At 42.6% G+C, this 17,939-nt stretch overlaps 1 protein-coding gene across 2 annotated transcripts in view; it reads left to right on the forward strand.

Moving 5' to 3' along the window:
• The window catches only part of KLF12 (KLF transcription factor 12), a 165,409-nt gene that overhangs the window by 130,396 nt on the left and 17,074 nt on the right, over positions 1-17,939 (forward strand). For both annotated transcript variants that reach the window (XM_066581095.1, XM_066581085.1), the window contains exons 4-5: positions 5,708-5,843; positions 8,779-8,936. In XM_066581095.1, the coding sequence (XP_066437192.1) occupies positions 5,708-5,843; positions 8,779-8,936 (294 nt within the window). The remainder of the gene's footprint in view (positions 1-5,707; positions 5,844-8,778; positions 8,937-17,939) is intronic.

Genomic DNA, 17,939 nt, shown 5'->3' on the forward strand with positions numbered 1-17,939 from the left:
ATTAAAGGGGTTGTCCCGCGGCAGCAAGTGGGTCTATACACTTCTGTATGGCCATAATAATGCACTTTGTAATGTACATTGTGCATTAATTATGAGCCATACAGAAGTTATAAAAAGTTTTTCACTTACCTGCTCCGCTGCTGGCGTCCTCGTCTCCATGGTTGCCGTCTAATTTTCGCCGTCTAAAATGGTCGAATGGCCAAATTAGACGCGCTTGCGCAGTCCGGGTCTTCTTATCTTCTCAATGGGGCTCCGTGTAGCTCCGCCCCGTCACGTGCCGATTCCAGCCAATCAGGAGGCTGGAATCGGCAATGGACCGCACAGAAGAGCTGCGGTCCACGGAGGAGGAGGATCCCGGCGGCCATCTTCAGCCGGTAAGTATAGAAGTCACCGGAGTGTGGGGATTAAGGTAAGCGCTGAGCGGTTTTTTTTTTAAGTCCCTGCATCGGTGTTGTCTCGCGCCGAACGGGGGGGGGGTTGAAAAAAAAAAAAAACCGTTTCGGCGCGGGACAACCCCGTTAACTCCAGGAGCTCATGTATTAATACACTGTACCTGTTTTTTGAAAATGGTTCCTATTGCAGACAGTGACTTGTATACAGCTGCATCTTGTGCATGGGACTGCCATAGATTACAGTTAGATACACTGTAGCTTAGATATTCATGTAGTTTTACATTTCACTTTTCTAACCTCATCCATAACGTCATATACTGAAACGCTTTTATCTGAAGGGGACCTATGGCTTTGTTCATCTTGAGCCTCCAGTAAGGACTACAAAATTATCATAAGCACTATGACACTTAACCCATTAAGGACCAGGCACAGTAAATATACGGTGCCTGGTCCTGGGCTTAAAGCACTGCCGATGGTAAAATTACAGCAGCGCTTTAAGCTTCCGGCTCTGCAATTAATTAGAGGCAGGACGGTTTATCAGCTGTTAGTGTTTTTAACCCTTCCTGCCTTTTCTTTCCCCGAGAACACAGCGCTCAATGAGCACTGTGCACTCCAAAAGTAAAAGTACAGTGTAACTTTCACTACGGCAGGTAACATGACCGCCAAGGTTCCCTGCTACAGCAGAGGGTCATACTAGACCCTGACCAGCTCTGCCAGTGACTGTCACTATAGGGGTTGCTTTCCCCTGTAACTGGGGCACCTATGGATGCCCCAGCTACAGTGTGAAAGCGTCAAATTAAAAAAAAAAAAAAAAAAAAGGAATGTCCCCCAGAGGTCTTATATGACATCATGGGGGACATGGGTAGTAAAAAGAATAGTTACATACACAAAAAAAAATTACAGAATAAAACAACAATATATACATAAGAAAGAAAATAACGCAAAGCCGATGTCAACCAAAACCGTCGCCGTATGCACCCTGTAAGCCAAAACCATACATACTATAAATCAAAACGTCCGAAATAGAGGAACCCATTCCCATACTTTTATTTTAGCATAAATATACTAAATATAAAAAAAGCTATAAATGTTAGAAAATCCTTTTTTTTTAGTTTACCCCCAATAAAACTAAAAAACGGAAAAAAGTCAGTGAAAAAGATATTTAAAAAATCGCCCCATACACAGTAAAAATAAATTTGGTAGCTAAAGGAAACAAAATAGGGCAGTAAAACCGCCACATGGGTAAAATCCCTAAAAAGTGTCTACTCCGTAGGGTACAAAACAGCTTGGTCCTTAAGGGGTTAAAGGAGTTGTCCAGTTGTAAACTATTAATGCATTTGTGCACTGAGTTGATTTCTGCAGGAAGCAGACAGTTCTGTTCTAACTGCAGTGGGGAGGCATATTGGTACAAAGTTCCCATTGATGGGAACTTTACCTGTAATACCAAACTGGGCCACTGCAGTGGGAATGGAACTGTCTGCTTCTTGCAGAAATACAAGCTCACTGGCCCAGAGCTGATCTGTGGAGATCCTGGGCAGCAGACCCCTGCTGATCTACTATTGATGGCCTATCCTGAGGATAAGCTATCAATAGTTTACAAGTGTGCAACCCTTTAAAAGTCTATGGAAACATTTGTGTGTGAACAATAAATACATACATATCTTAGTAAGTCCCTGAAGAATAAAATGATGCACTTACCCGTTTTTGCATTGAATTTCCCTTCTCATGCATTTAGAAAGCCTCATATTTGATTTGTAGCCTCCTCTGCATTCAAATTTCTGGCTGGGGTGTTTTTAGAACTGATCAAATGGTCTCTTGTAAGCACCCACAAGCTCAGCTCCCACTCCCCTTTCCTCTTCCAAAGGCTGTGTAGCATAACAACACCCATTCAATACTACACAGCTATCTATTAGTCTAACTCATCCTCTCTCTGAATTGCCACTTGTCTCCTCCTCACTGCTGATAAGAGCAGAATATTCACCTGGAGTGAATTACAGCCCTGTGTGATAATGGCTTTCTCTGCTCTCCTCCACCATCCCAAGGCACTGTCAAGCAACCCTCTGTAATAGCTCAGTGGAAAGTCAGTGAATGTACTTTCACAACAGAGGAGAAAGCTATGAGAGGAGTCAGTCAGTTGACTGATTAGAATTTGCAAAGATTTCAGTCCTCCAGGCTGCAGTGCCTTGGAAAATAATACAAGCATAGAAATCAAACCGTCAGAATTTTTTAATGACAACCAATTACAAAAATACTTCATTTCCAAAAAGAAGGAAAACTATAAAGGTGTACATAGATTTAAACTTCCTGCATATGGCATAACTGTGTACATGGGCCTTATTCCAGCAGTATATAGAATCCCTTCAGCTCCATACTATGATGGAGCCATTAATATTCTGTGCCCCAGTATTTTCCTCCATATGGTACCCTATTCATGAAATACTCCCTTCAAGGAGACAATGCCTCTACAGTATAGTAACTGATGGAACACAGCAGAGTGTTGTGTTTGATTTTCCATAAAACCCATGCCAAGAAAAAAATAAAACTCTACATGTATGCAATTGAAATCTGTGTCATTGGAGTGCGGTCTGGCCCTATAGATTGCTATGGTCTCTGTATTAGGAGTATTATTTGTATGGAGACCTTTTGTGCATGAAACAGTAGTAAAGAGCAATGTAGACCTGTAATGCCCTATAACCGTGCAAATGTGTCTGCTTTTCCTGATTTATGGGCAGTTGGATGACCTCGGCTATTGGCACTGTAGTAATCGCCATCAGTAATGGTCACCCACCATGTTTTGCTGTGTAGAGGGTACGTTAGAGTTGGAAACCGATGAACAGAATAATGTGCAAGGGTTTGTTTCAGGATCCAGAAGCAGTCCTGGATGCTTGGGAAAGTATGGAATGCGCTGTAATACTGAGCCTACTTATCACACATGGTGCCATTTAGCTCACTTAGGCTAATTTTTATTCCAAACAACATATTTCCCACTAATTCATGCATTCTCCTAAGTGGCATGATATCAAAAGCTTTTACCAATGTTTTAGCTCTTTATAATAATGCATCCACACTCCATTAAATTGCAATGGGTCACTGAGTATTTCATTTAACATGCTTGTATAGATTATGTATAGCAAGTATGTATTTACATTTAGTGGCACAGAAACATTAAATACAGCCACAAGGGAAATCTCAGCCTCTTATTTTCTTGTTTACCGCTATCTCTTATTCATAAGGGCGCAGTGTGTACAATACAAGCAGTCAGTAGTAATTTATGTGTTGCTATTCTCAGCAGCTCTCTAAAATCACCATAAAAGAAGTAATAAGAATATAAGACTACATGTCTCATAAAATCATCATTTTCCAGGCAACCACCTCTTACCACAAACGCACAAAATTGTAGGGTACGCCTGCGAAACAGCCACCTATTCTGCAGTAATCGGTAGTGCTGAATACAGTACGCTTTACAATTAGTACTATTTTACAGCTGTTGTCTGCAGGCACAAGTGCTGTTTGTTTGCTAAGATTTTAACCAGTTTTATAATTTTTTTATTTTTTTAAACCAGTGTCCTACCGAAGACCTTCACATACTTGGAAAGAAAATGCTGGAACGCATTCAGTGTTCCTTCTGTGCAGTAAGGCCTCCTGCACACAACAGGGGCGGATCTGGCATGCAGGATCTGACTCTGTGCCCAGCCGGTGACCCCACTTACCTGTCCGGATTTTTCTTTATCTGTACTGTGGAAGCACCGGCCGTCGCACTACAGATCATGCCATGCCTTTGCTAGGTGATGACGCAGATCCCGCGACCTTTCTGCAATGATTATTGCGGAAGGGCCACAGAATGGACTGCTTCCCTTGATTTCAATGGAAGCCGTCCAGGCGGAAACCCGCACAGAAATGGAGCAGGTCCTGGAACTCAGCACAGCAGTATCCCCATGTGAGTATACCAGCTGTGTTGCTGGACCCGCAGTCACTGTAGGCCGCGGCGCCCTCTGCACAGCAGCGCTGCACTGGCTCTGACCTTATCGGGCCCCACAGCAGTGCTAAAGTGCCTGTGTGTTCCCCTTACCGGGGCCGCTGTCACTCTTCTAGGAGTGTGACGGGAGCGTTCCTGCATCCAAGCCCTGTCAAACCTCTAGCTTCCTGGTGGTGACAAGATACAATAATACCTATCATACCACCACTGGAGGACAGGAGAGACCATTGGGTCACCAAGGTCACTTTATAGGAGGGAAGATGATTGAGAAGCTAAGTAAGGGTGGCTTCAGACAATCATAAGTGCAAAAAAATGCACATGATGGCACGACTTTGTGCAGTGAAGGTCGCACTTTAGCGCGTGTATCTGCGCATTTTACCATGGTTTCTGCTCTCCAGGAACTGTTCACATCAGCAGTTGAACACACCCACTCTGTGACTTAAAGGCCTGTGCAGCCTAATTATCCCCCCCCCCCCCTCCCCAACCCATGGTGTTTTTGATTCCCCTGTGAAATTGCACAGTTTATTGCGCAATTTGTAGGGGTTAGGTGCACATTTATGCACTCGCCATAAACGTCTATGTGCGCCTAAATTAAAGCAAGTTGTGTTTTATTTTTTTTAATTCGGCACATGCAAAAGCGACTGAGAATGAACCTATTAAAAACAATGGGTTCTTTTCTCTGCATGTTGCGTATGCATACGCGCTCGGCTGAAGCCGCCCTAAATGTGTTGGGGTTTTTTTGTGTGGTTTTTTTAAAGATTTTATATGATAAACTGTTCCTGCAAATTTTGAAGTGGCTCACAACGAAATCCACAGGAATTTTGGATATGTTAGGGATTTTGACTTTTTCTTTAAACTCAATGGGTAAAATCTGCAATAAATCTACAATGAACCTGGAGCATAAAATGACATGCTGTGGATTTAAAATCCGCAGTGCAAATTACTTTATGCTGTGGATTTTTATAGAGAAGATATCTTGATCTCTCCGCCATATTGCTTGCACTGTAATAGGCTGCATAGTTTTGGCATAAAATCTGCAGCACATCTGCCTAGTGTGAAGCTACCCTTACAGTGATCTGCAATGCAATTTTCTAATTACAGAAGTCGTCCACGGTACTTCTAGGGGGTCCTCAGTCCTGGGGGTAAAAACTGCTATTTGAATTATTTTGTAACAATAAACTATATTATTGTGTTTGGCATTGTATTATCGTATTCATACATTTATAACAAATACTCTTAGAGTCTACCTCAGAATTGCTGAGTGGCTTTGCTATATTCCACAGTTTACTTGAGTGCGTAAAGCTACCTTATATTTTCAATTTTTTTAATTTTCCTTCAGCACACGTGGATCCCCGGGGATTGTCTCCTAGACAGATAAAAAGTGAGAGTGATGATGACGACCTGCCAAATGTGACCTTAGATAGTGTCAATGAAACTGGATCTACAGCTCTTTCCATAGCACGGGCAGTACAAGAGTGAGTATCTTATTCTCCCACCGAGACAGTGATGACCATGCTTTCTGTGGCTTTGGGAATTGGAGACTCTGCTAACCAGGGAGTAAACGAAAATGGGAATTGATACTGTCACTAGATCAGAAAATAATAAATTCCTTGTTACTTTTCAGCGTTTGAACTTAAATCGTTGTTGTGGCCACATGAGAAGGGATTGTTTGACAAAAAAAAATCATGTACATTTCTAGTTATCAGATAGCAGGATTAAATATTAGCTCCACCACTGTGTATTATCAGTCATTTGTTCAAACAAATCATACCACCACACCATGCCCACTACCAGTACCACTATATATGGTGTATTACCAGAACGTAGGGGGGCAAGGGTTATGGAAGAGATTAAAAAGCAGCCTGGTAACCTGAAAGCTTAAATGGGTTGTGATATCAGATAGAACACCCTTTGAATGGGCTGATTGAGTTGTACTATTTCTTTTAACCCCATTCCATATGCTCTAATATAATAAAATAAACCCGTATATACTCGTCTTTACCTGCTACCGCTGTGTCCCACCCCGCTGCTTCAGGTCTCCCTTCTGATGTCACGTGTACATGCTGTCCCAGCCTGTATGGGACGTCACTGCAATACAGCAGGAGCAGGTCAGGTTCCCTGCTGTCAGACACAGCAGAGGAGAAGAGAGAAGCGGGTTTTAATCACTTCTGCCTTCTCATTCCCAGGCTACATAGCACTCAATGAGCTTGATCTACTAAAGAGTGAAATTGGAAGTATTAATTCCACTATGCAACCCAGTGATCACGTGACCATCGGGTGCCCCCTGCTACAGCAGAGCTGCAGGGTCCTAGCACACCCAGATCAGCTCTGTAAGGGACTATTCTCGCTAAAGGAGGATGTTGTCTCCTGTAATTGGGGCTCCTTTGTATGCCTTATCTACAGTGGGAAAGTGTGTAATAAAAAAATAAAAATAAAATAAAAATAATGTGAATTTCCCCCCCAGAGGTCTTATATGACCTCATGGGGGATATAAATGATAAAAACAAAAAAGAGAAATAAATATAAACATAAAGAAAATGACCCAATGCCAACCAAATCCGTTGCCATGTGTGCCCTGTCATCCAAAACTGTACAAATTGTATATCAAAACCTCTGAAACAAAAGGAGGAACCCGTTACCTTACTTTATTTTAGCGTCCCATATGTTGTGTAAAAGAACACAGCAAAAATTATTTTGGTAGGTAAAGGAAAAAATGGGACAGTAAAACCACCACATGGGTAAAATCCCTAAAAAAGTGTCCGGTCCTTTGGGACCAAAACAGACTGGTCCATAAGGAGTAAAGTCCTCTTCACCCCTGGTCGCTGCACAAAGCTGGACACTTATTTATTTCATTGTATGCATTTATTTTACAATTACTGATTGTAAACTGTAAGATGGAACTCAGGAGGATTCCCACCATTACCTCTGCTTATAACTCAGTTTTACAATTAGGGGATGAATACCGAATATTCAGTAGAACTGCAACATTGTGTCACAATGGATCACAGCTTATGTTACATTAGTTTGACAAGAAATTGATAGTATTGCATGATGCACATGGTAGTAACACTGTTCTGTACAGCAAGTGCTCCCCCTGGTGGCTGCATCTATGAACACAGGGAGCAAGCTATATTGTAATTCACTCGCACCAGAGAAAGGCAATTTGGAAGAAAATACATAGCAGACATTTCAAGTCCTTTTATTTGTCCACAAAGTGTTTCAGGAGAACGTGGATGGCCAGCCTAAAACATACTGTATATAAAAGGCAATAATATATCAGAACAGACTACATGGACCATGTGGACGTTTTCTGCCACCATTTTTTTATATCTCTAATATAGCAGCTTCCCTAGTGTTTTGTCACTAAGCTTTCTCAGCTACATGGATAACCACTATGAAGAACCACAACCTCTAGACACACATAGTCTAGAGAGACTACACAATGCCGTGTAGTCTCTCTCCATCTGCATTAAAACAACAATCGCATAAATGTAAACATCGCAAATGTGAAGGAAACCATCGAAAATCATGGGTTTCATAATTCAACGTTTCCAAGGCACTCTCGCATCGCGCAAAAAAACGCTCAATTTTATTGCCGGTTTAAGGGTGTTTTCACACTGGACACAATATTCCGCTACAGTGTTGTAGAATATGCTGTTGTGGAATTTCGCACTACAATTTGCATGTCTAACTAGATTTTTGATGCTGAATTGCTGACAGGATTCTATCAACTTCAATTTAGCATCAAAATCTGCATGTTTAACCCTTTGCAATCCAATTTCAGATTCAGGGTTTCCTAGGTGGCTTTCTCTTTCTGCCATTATACAATGGTGCCATCTACTGGCTAAAGCCAGTACTACGGTATGGGACATGCTGGAGAGGCCCCCGACAATAGAGCGGCCAGTAATATACAGTAAGAAGTCCGGCAGGGGCATCAGAGCTGTACAGCCTTCAATCAGAATGTCTTTAGATGTCAGACAGTGGGTTGGAAAGCATTACATTACAGATTTCGGTGCTGAATGTTCCACAGGACAGCATACAGGACAACGCTATTGCAGAATGTTCCTTCCCGTGTGAAAGCACCTTAAGCCGTCGATTGTCAGGGGGCTGCAAGAAAAACCTTGTTAGCAGCCACAGTTAATTTATTGGAGTGCCAATCAAGGCCATCCATTTTATTTGCTGTATAGATAATGACTTTAATTACAAAATCTCTGTATGACATCCCAAAAGGTGACTTCATCCTGGATGACAAATTGCATTCATATTCCGTTTCAACAACACTTCAAGTAAATTGCTGGAGTTGTGGAAATGTTAGTTAGGATTCGAGAAGATCCATCTGCAGTGTTTACGATGCTGTTAGCACTTCTTTCATGGATCTGTTTTTGAGTTTTTGGATTTGCTCTTTTGCAGCTCAGTCTCGCCATTTAGTATTGAAAGCACAAGACGCCAGCGAAGATCAGAATCTCCGGACTCCAGGAGGAGGAGAATACACAGGTGTGATTTTGAAGGATGTAACAAGGTCTATACAAAAAGTTCTCACTTGAAGGCACATAGAAGAACTCATACAGGTAAGAGTGCGATCTTTTAGAATTGGTGTCCTATATCTGCAATGGACATAGACTTTGTGTTCAGTGTTTTTGTTTTCCTGCAGTAAATTTTAAAGGAATGCTGTATGTAGATAAGGCATTAAAAATGACAATTTGTTTGCCATTACCTTCATAAGCCTCTCTTACACTAGCGCTATTTATTTCAGTCGTTCAGCTCAGTTACAGGAGCCGAACAATAAAACCCCTGGATCCGACACATGCCAGACAAAAAGACCCGATGGACTCAATTGACTATAATGTCGGGCTTCCAGCATGCGAGCTGGCATTTTCTCAGTTATCATAGCAAGATCTATGATGCTGAGCTGAAAGTGACCTGCCAGTCCTCGACAAGCAAAGATAGCCACACCACTTCTCTGACACCTGATGCACGCTATACATTAGTATGCATCATTAGTCTAATACACTACATGCTGACTTGATTGGCCAGTGCTACCCCTGTGAGAAGCACTGGCGTCTCCGAGCAGCATGTAGTATGTTGAGGCTGATTTAGACACAATGATTCTCACTCAAAAATCGCTCAAAGCCATCTTTTGAGCGATAATCGTTGTCTGACTACACTGACATCATGCAGTTTTCGTTAACCAGTCGCTGATTGTTGTCTTTTCAGCATGCCTTATCGGGAGTTCACAGTGGGATACAGCTGATACTATTGTTTCAGCTGTATTCTGCTCCCTGAACACAGGCGGGGTTTGAAGAACAGAGAGGTCCCTCTGCAAATAACGCACGGAGCACACAGCTGTATAGCAGCTGAGTGCTCTGTGAACAGCCAGTGTATAGAGAACATAGCGGTCCAGCTGTGTTCTGCATAACCAGCTCGAAGCGCTCAGCTCTGTATCAGCTGAGCGCACCGAGCAGAGAACAGCTGGATGCGGAAGACAAGCGGCTCCGCTTCTCTTCTGCATACCCCTCTCAGAGCGCAAAGTGATCTCTCGACGTTTGAGCGACCACTTTGCCCGGTAAGTGCACACGACGACTATTGCTCAAAAGTCACTTAAAATACATCTTTTGAGCGATAATCGTTGTGTCTAAACCAGGCTTTACTCTACCAATGCGCAATAATGTAGTGTCAGACTACCTGATGCACAAGTACTGTCACCATCTTTGTCCAGGACTAGACGGTCACTTTAATATATCTCTCCGCTGATTCTGTCTTGTCTCGTATTGCCATCAAAACTGTGTTGAATTTTATAAATCTTGCATAAGTGTCTCAGAGCGTCAGCCATTTCCCCCTTTTCTTCTCTCAAACCTCTTTCTGGCTATATGGCAAGTAGTAGCAGCAGGAGCCCCTCGCCCTGTCAAACTCTGCCCTACCCTCCTAGCAGAACATTGCCCCATTAGCACCTGTTTAAGTTGAGCTGTGTTTTTTTTAAATCAGTTATCCTCTATCCACAGAACAGGGGATAACTTGATGATTACTGGGACCTCCACTGATCTTCAGAACATCTGCCAAGAGTGTATCTGAATGGATGACTTATCAACAGTCCCAATTAAATGAGTGGAGCTGCAGTGTGCATGCGAGTCAGTAGCTCCATTCATTCAGTGACCAGTCTCAAGATCCAAGGGGGTCCCAGCAGTCAAACCTATGCACAGAAGATAACTTTGGTGGGACAACTCCTTTTAAAGAGCATATATTAGAAATTAAGACCGGAACAAAAATATCGAGTTTGTAGGATCTGTGTTCAAGGTTTCTTTAGGTTTCTGTAAAACATTAGTGAGATTACAATGTTCAGTGTGAGGGCTGACACCCACTGGCGATATTTTCTATCTTGCGCTGCGAGAGCAAGTGAAAACACTCGCAGCGCAAGAAAGACGCCAGAATGAGACCAGGATATCGCCAGCCTTTTCAATGGGGCCAGCGGCAGCAGCGCTAGCCCCATTAAAAAGATATGAAAAATACCGCAGACTTCTGCCACAGCTGTCACGGCTGTGACAGAAGTGCAGCATGCTATCCCATTGCTTTCAATGGGATTGGTGCTGCTGCCGATCCCATTGAAAGCAGTGGTTTTTGGCAAACCCTGCAGTATGATTTTCGGGGAAGGGCTTGAAATATAAGCCCTTCCCTGAAAAATCATCAATAAGTGGTTAAAAAAAAAAAAAAAAAGGTACTCCCCTATCCGCCACTCACACGCGTCCTCCGGCTGGCTCCCGGACACTGCTATCCAGCACTTTCAGCAGGCGGGGATTTAAAAATCGCCGCCTCCTGAAAGGGTTGTGCTGATTGTCTGAGCGCTCAGCCTATAACAGCTAGTGCTTAGCTATTGGCTGAGCGCTCAGTGAATTACAGATAGTGCTTAGCTATTCATTCATGAATAGCTAAGATAGTGCTATTCATTCATAAATAGCTAAGCACTATCTGTAATTGGCTGAGCGCTCAGCCAATAGCTAAGCACTATTGGCCGGGATATCGCCAGTCTTTTCAATGGGGCCAGCGGCAGCAGTGCGCTAGCCCCATTGAAAAGATATGGAGAATACCGCGGTCTTCTGCCACGGCTGTCACAGCTGTGACAATCGTGGCAGAAGTGCAACATGCTATTCCATTGCTTTCAATCGGATCGGTGCTGCTGCCGGTCCCATTGAAAGCAGTGGTTTTTGGCAAACCCTGATGGGTTATGATAGCTAAGATAGTGCTATTCATTCATGAATAGCTAAGCTCTTTCTGTAATTGGCTGAGTGCTCAGCCAATAGCTAAGCACTAGCTGTTATTGGCTCAGCGCTCAGGCAATCAGCACAGCCCTTTCAGGAGGCGGCGATTTTTTTTTTTTAAATCCCCACCTGCTGAAAGTGCTGGATAGCAGTGTCTGGGAGCCAGCCAGAGAACGCATATGAGTGGCGGATAGGTAAGTACTTTTTTTTTTTTTTACTTTTTTTAACCACTTATTGATGATTTTCAGGGAAGGGCTTATATTTCAAGCCCTTCCCCGAAAATCATACTGCAGGGTTTGCCAAAAATCACTGCTTTCAATGGGACCGGCAGCAGCACCGATCCTATTGGAAGCAATGGGATAGCATGCTGCACTTCTGCCACAGCTGTGACAGAAGTCCGCGGTATTCTCCATATCTTTTCAATGGGGCTATCGCTGCTGCTGCTGGCCCCTTTGAAAAGACTGGCGATATCCTGGCATCATCCCGTTTTTTTTCTCGCACTGTGAGGCGAGAGTTTTCACTTGCTCTCGCAGCGCAGTGGAGAAAAAAACGCCAGTGGGTGTCCGCCCTGAGGATGAAGCACAAATCTTCACTTCTATCAGTGTGTCAGAATCACACTTACTGCAGGCTGATCGTAGATTGCTAAATCGGCATATAAATGGTTGACGCTTCTGGGTCCTGGTGTGGAAACTACATCTGCTTACTCCAATCTTCATGTTAAAAGACTTGCACTGTATGAACATATTGATTTTCCTGTCTTTCACTCCTGCTCACTGATATCCTAAGTACTGTAGCGCCAGGGGGATAACTGTATGGGCAACTTGTTGTGTGACCTCTACTTGTAAGAATATCTGTGGCAGGAACGCCATATATTGAATTATTACACCTTTCCTTGGCAACCTCATAGAAAGTTTATATTAAGAGAGAAAAAGGAACATTTAATAGCAGTGTGTCATTATTGTCAACTAAAAACCTATTGGGCTCCATTTTAAAAATACAGTACACATCTACGAAGTATTGCTTCGTTCAAGGATACCCCCTCTGCAACCCAGGGGCCGCATGCAACCCATGATGCCATTCTGTGCAGCCCTCAGCCACAAGGCTGGCACGATCAGGATGAAAAGGGGATAGAGAGTATGACTAGTGTGTTAGGGGAAACTGGAGCCCTAGTTTCAGCAACTTGAAAAAGCAATCCAGGAGATATGAATTATGACTGTTCCCTGGTCTGAATTCCTATCAGTCATGCATTGTACCCTGCACTAGGTATAACATGGTGCTTCAAATTTACCCAGATTGCTCCTTTAAAGGGTGTAACAACCCGGGGATCATTTGCTCACATCAAGGTAGACACCAATGGATTAAACTCCAAATTCTGATTTATTTTCACTATTCTCTGCAATATCAGCTTGTTTCAGCACAGCTCTTCAGCAAATAAACTTAAATGTCCTTTTACTTCAAGCTTTTGATAAACAGTCTAACTGTGGTTCTCACCCACTCTCCAGAGCAGCTTCATACAGTTGTCTTCAGGACTTACTCTGCTTTTCCTCAGGACGGTTTCACTCCAACTTTCCTGAGGCACACGAACAGTCTCTCCAGCATCCAGGTCTCTCTCCAGACCTCTTGCGTCCAGGTCTCCCTCTGGATCTGTCTTGGGCTCTCACAGCCCAGGTCCCTCTCACTGGACCTCTCTGGCTCACAACCCAGGTCCCTCTCACTGGACCTGTCTCTGGCTTGCAGCCCACTTCACCCCTGACTGCAGCAGGAACAAACACCTTTATCTTCCTTACTGACCACACCTGCGGGTGTTTTCTTCTTGTCTCAAGCACCAGACTGCCTGTCTATTGCCCCCTACAGACCATTCTCTGTAGTGCGCCTCTACAAGGGGTATCCGATCGATTATTAAGAAAGTGAGCAGGCTACCCCCATTTTTCCAGTAGTGAGGGATCTATTTCTAAGACACTGATCAAGCTTAAAGCGCCTCTCCAGTCCTGGAGAAACAAAGATGGCCACACCAGCTTCTCAGACTAATGGTATATATTAATGTACAGTGTATATCAAGCAGTCAAAGACCCTACACCTGCTTTGATTACCCACTGCTCCCTGCATGAGCAGTACTGGCCAGTCAGAGCAGCATGTAGTGTCTTTAAACTACCAATGCAAACTATACATGGTGCATATCAGGTAGTCAGAGGCCATCTTTGTTTCTGCAGGCCCAGATGGTTGCGTTTAGTGCCCAACATTCGCTTATTGAATGAACTTGGAGTGCATTGGAGATCTCTTCTGCCCCCTCCATTCAGAGAAAACAGGGAGCCATTCATAGATGGACCGCCTGTTTGTACAGGCTGCCTGTCACTCAGTGAGCTGAAAACCGAACAACTCCAACAAGTGCGCAGTTGTAGCTCACTTGGCCCGTGTAAACATGAGACCGGACAGGGCAACAGCTGCTTGTTTGTGCGATTACATGGGCAACTGTCGGGCAGTGTAAAAGTATCCTTTAGTCACTGCTATGCTCCTTCTATTGAACTTATAACTGTAGTAAATAATTTTACTTCATACATTCATACATTTTAGGTAGTCTTGGCTTTAGAAAACCTATTGCTGTTGAAAGGCTTTTTTTTGTATTATGCCTTTGCAATTTTAGGTTGCAAGTGTAGTTACAGATGTGGAAGCTTAAGGTAATAAAATGAAGGCAATGAGTGGGAAATGGATCGGATTATGGAAGTGGAATTGGCGATGCCCTCTGAAAGCACTTCTATTTGCAGGTTGAAGCTTTGCAATGACTCCGTCCGCCACTAGATGGTGAACTAGAATTACATATGGCCGTGTGATGTCGGTTACTAGAGGTTTATTTTGTCACTAAAACAATAGGGTTTTTTATTTTAATTATTTTGTTTGATCTAAATTTCTTACATCATCGCTATTTTTACTGAAAACATCAAACACGATTAGGCAAATACATAATGCTGTGAATGCCTGGGGTTATATAGTCATTTTGAGGTTATAAATTCCTTACCAGTCCATGAGAATGATCTCTACGGCTCACGTGTCTCTTCTTTGCCTCCTCTTCATGTCTGAAATGAAAAATAAAAATAAATCAATAACTTGTTAATTGAAATGTATTTAAGAAGCCGAAGAAAACCGCAGTGTTCCTGAATAACCAAAGCTTTTGTTCATTCACAACTTTTATTGTGTCTCCATGTCATTATTTTAGATTATACAGATTAAAATGCTCTAAATTCCTTTTCATTTAATGAGACACAAAATTAGAAAAACAAATTAGGGCTGCGGAATAACACTTATTCTTGTCTGTGTCTATGGTAAAGGTGTGTAGAGCATTCCGTTGTACGAGGCTTCAAAACGGACTTTAGCTTTTCATCATGAGACTATTTTCTATGCAGTTTTCGGGCTCCACCCGCAAACAAATGTTCATCTTTTGTTTGTTTAACCCCTTAGTGACAGGCCTATTTTGTAGCTTAATGTCAAGCTATGTTAATTTTTGTTTCAGCACCATTTTGAAAAAGCCAAAGTTTTTAAAAAAAAATTTTTTTATCACCGTAATCACTTTTTTTGCAGTACAAGTTATATTTTCTTTAATGGTATTATTTTGGGGTACACACCACCTATTCATTTTTGGGGGGATTGTAAAAACCAATTTACACAATTGTTGGGTTTTGTCTTATTGCCATTCACCCTGTGGTAAAAGAAAACAGGACTATGTGGACCAGCACAATTATGGTGATACCAAGGTGTTACGCTAGCACCCTAAATACTTAGTTCCTCAGATGCTGCATTACAAAGACCTATAACATTGTTTTTTCTTCAACAGAACTGCATAAGGACTTATTTTTTGCAGGACAACCTGTAATTTTTATACAAAATTTTGCTACAATTTTGAGGTACAGATGACTTTTTTAATCTCTTTTTAATCTATTTTTTGGAGGTAGGATTATCAAAAAACAGGATTTTCAAAACTGTTTTTAAGTTTACAGTATTCACTGCATTATAAGTGACATTTTAACCTCATTCTGTGGGTTAATATGATTACAGCGATTCCACGTTTATACTTTACATTTTCATTCGATCACTAGCATAGTACATTGCATTACTTCTGTAATATAATGCACTGTGCATGTTACAGCAGCCTGTTAGACTCTGCCAGAAGCAGGGTCTGATAGGCCGAGTAACATGGCAGACACAGAGGCCTTTGTCAGGCCCTTCGAATGCCATCAGCACCTCGTCGATTCTATTCACTCCCTGTCACCCACTTACATGCCGCGATCATTATCACAGCATGGAAGGGGTTACACTGTTGACTGGTAGTTCTCTGTTCCTGGTTAGAGCAGGAGCCCAGCTGTCAGATATCTGAGATTTGGCTCTTACTGCCATGGGCAATCAGTGCCGAGGTAAACCTGCACGGCTGTAAAAAGGTGTATGTGCAGTTATAAGGTCCCTTAGGGCTCATCCACATGGGGATATACAATCTCAGTCTGACTAATTTGACTGTGTATATATGTGTGTGTTGCATGTATTTTTGTGTGCATTTTCTCATATGTCAACTGTTCTTCACGTGCACAAAAAAATACAAGGCAAAATAGATTTTTTGTTTACACGGTCTTCTGACAACATGCGTAAAAAAAAAAGTAGCACACGCATGTAACATTAATGTTTTTACAGTGTTTGGGGGGTTTATATGCTCCTGTAGACTATCATGGTTGATTTTGGTCCATGAATAGGACATTCTGCAATTTTTTTTTCCAACATGCAACATCAGTCCACATAAAACGTCGCGTGTCTGAATACACCAGTTTACTTTTAAATACGGACAGCACACGGAAAGGTATATCATGAAATAATGTATCACAGAATATGGGACCTACTAATAATAAAGTTCCAGAACGTGCGCACTCCTTTTAAGGCATTTACAAAGCTAAATTTCTCGCTATAAATGTAAGTTTTAAAAAAATAAAATAAAAAATCTGGGATAGTATAATTAACCCATATTGCTTCTTGGACTTTACACGACTGTGTTTGCAGTAAACACTGAGAATAGAACCCATTGAATGCAACAAATACCAGCCAGTAGCAAGTGAAAGCATAAAGTGCAGGTGCAGAACCCATGAGGCACAAGGATGTTGGAAAAAATCATAATGGTGGAGGCATGATGTACACTGAATAGCCGCTTTATTAGCACCCATCTACTAGTGCATCGGGCCCTTCTTGACCTCCAGAACCATAGTGATTTATTTTAAATAGGTTCTGTCAGGTGATGTCGTCGTTCTGCAGGTATATTGGCTCATGCGGACAGGATAGCGTCTTGCAGATATAATATCTCAGCATAAATAATACATCCGAAGCATCTTAAGGATAAAGATGTTATACCACTGGCCAAAATAAAGTAGAAGAGAGAGAGCTTGGAAACCCCATATGTACCGGCACCTAATGTGGCTCCCTCAGGGGTTACATTATGTGGAGATATGGTGGATTATTAGATAATTTTGTATCCATTTACCATAGTATTATGGCTTCTTATTCAGATATTTATATTTATTCTGTTTTTCATAGTCTATCTTTCTCATCTTTTTTATGGGTCTGGCAATTATTATATATGAGGGGTTTGGAGATGTAGGTAGTTGTACTTAAAGGGGTTGTCCCGCGAAACAAAGTGGGGGTATACACTTCTGTATGGCCATATTAATGCACTTTTTAATGTACATTGTGCATTAATTATGAGCCATACAGAAGTTATTCACTTACCTGTTCCGTTGCTAGCGTTCTCGTCTCCATGGTGCCGTCTAATCTTCAGCGTCTAATCGCCCGATTAGACGCGCTTGCGCAGTCCGGTCTTCTGTCTTCTGAATGGGGCCGCTCGTGCCAGAGAGCGGCTCCTCGTAGCTCCGCCCCGTCACGTGTGCCGATTCCAGCCAATCAGGAGGCTGGAATCGGCAATGGACCGCACAGAAGCCCTGCGGTCCACCGAGGGTGAAGATCCCGGCGGCCATCTTCACCAGGTAAGTAAGAAGTCACCGGAGCGCGGGGATTCAGGTAAGCACTGTCCGGTTTTTTCTTTAAACCCCTGCATCGGGTTTGTCTCGCGCCGAACGGGGGGGGGCTATTGAAAAAAAAAAAAACCTGTTTCGGCGCGGGACAACCCCTTTAATAGGGTGTAAACTTCTTTGGTAGTTTAAAGGGGTTCTGCCATTAGAAAAAAAAAATCAATTCTTACCTATTCCTCACCCTGTCAGTCTTCTTACCACATCTTCTCCTCATCAATCCTCTCCTGGCTCCTGCAGCCCTCCAGGTCACCTCACCGCAAGCCGGCCA

This window comes from Eleutherodactylus coqui, chromosome 1, assembly GCF_035609145.1.
Source record: "Eleutherodactylus coqui strain aEleCoq1 chromosome 1, aEleCoq1.hap1, whole genome shotgun sequence".
Lineage (NCBI taxonomy): Eukaryota > Metazoa > Chordata > Amphibia > Anura > Eleutherodactylidae > Eleutherodactylus > Eleutherodactylus coqui.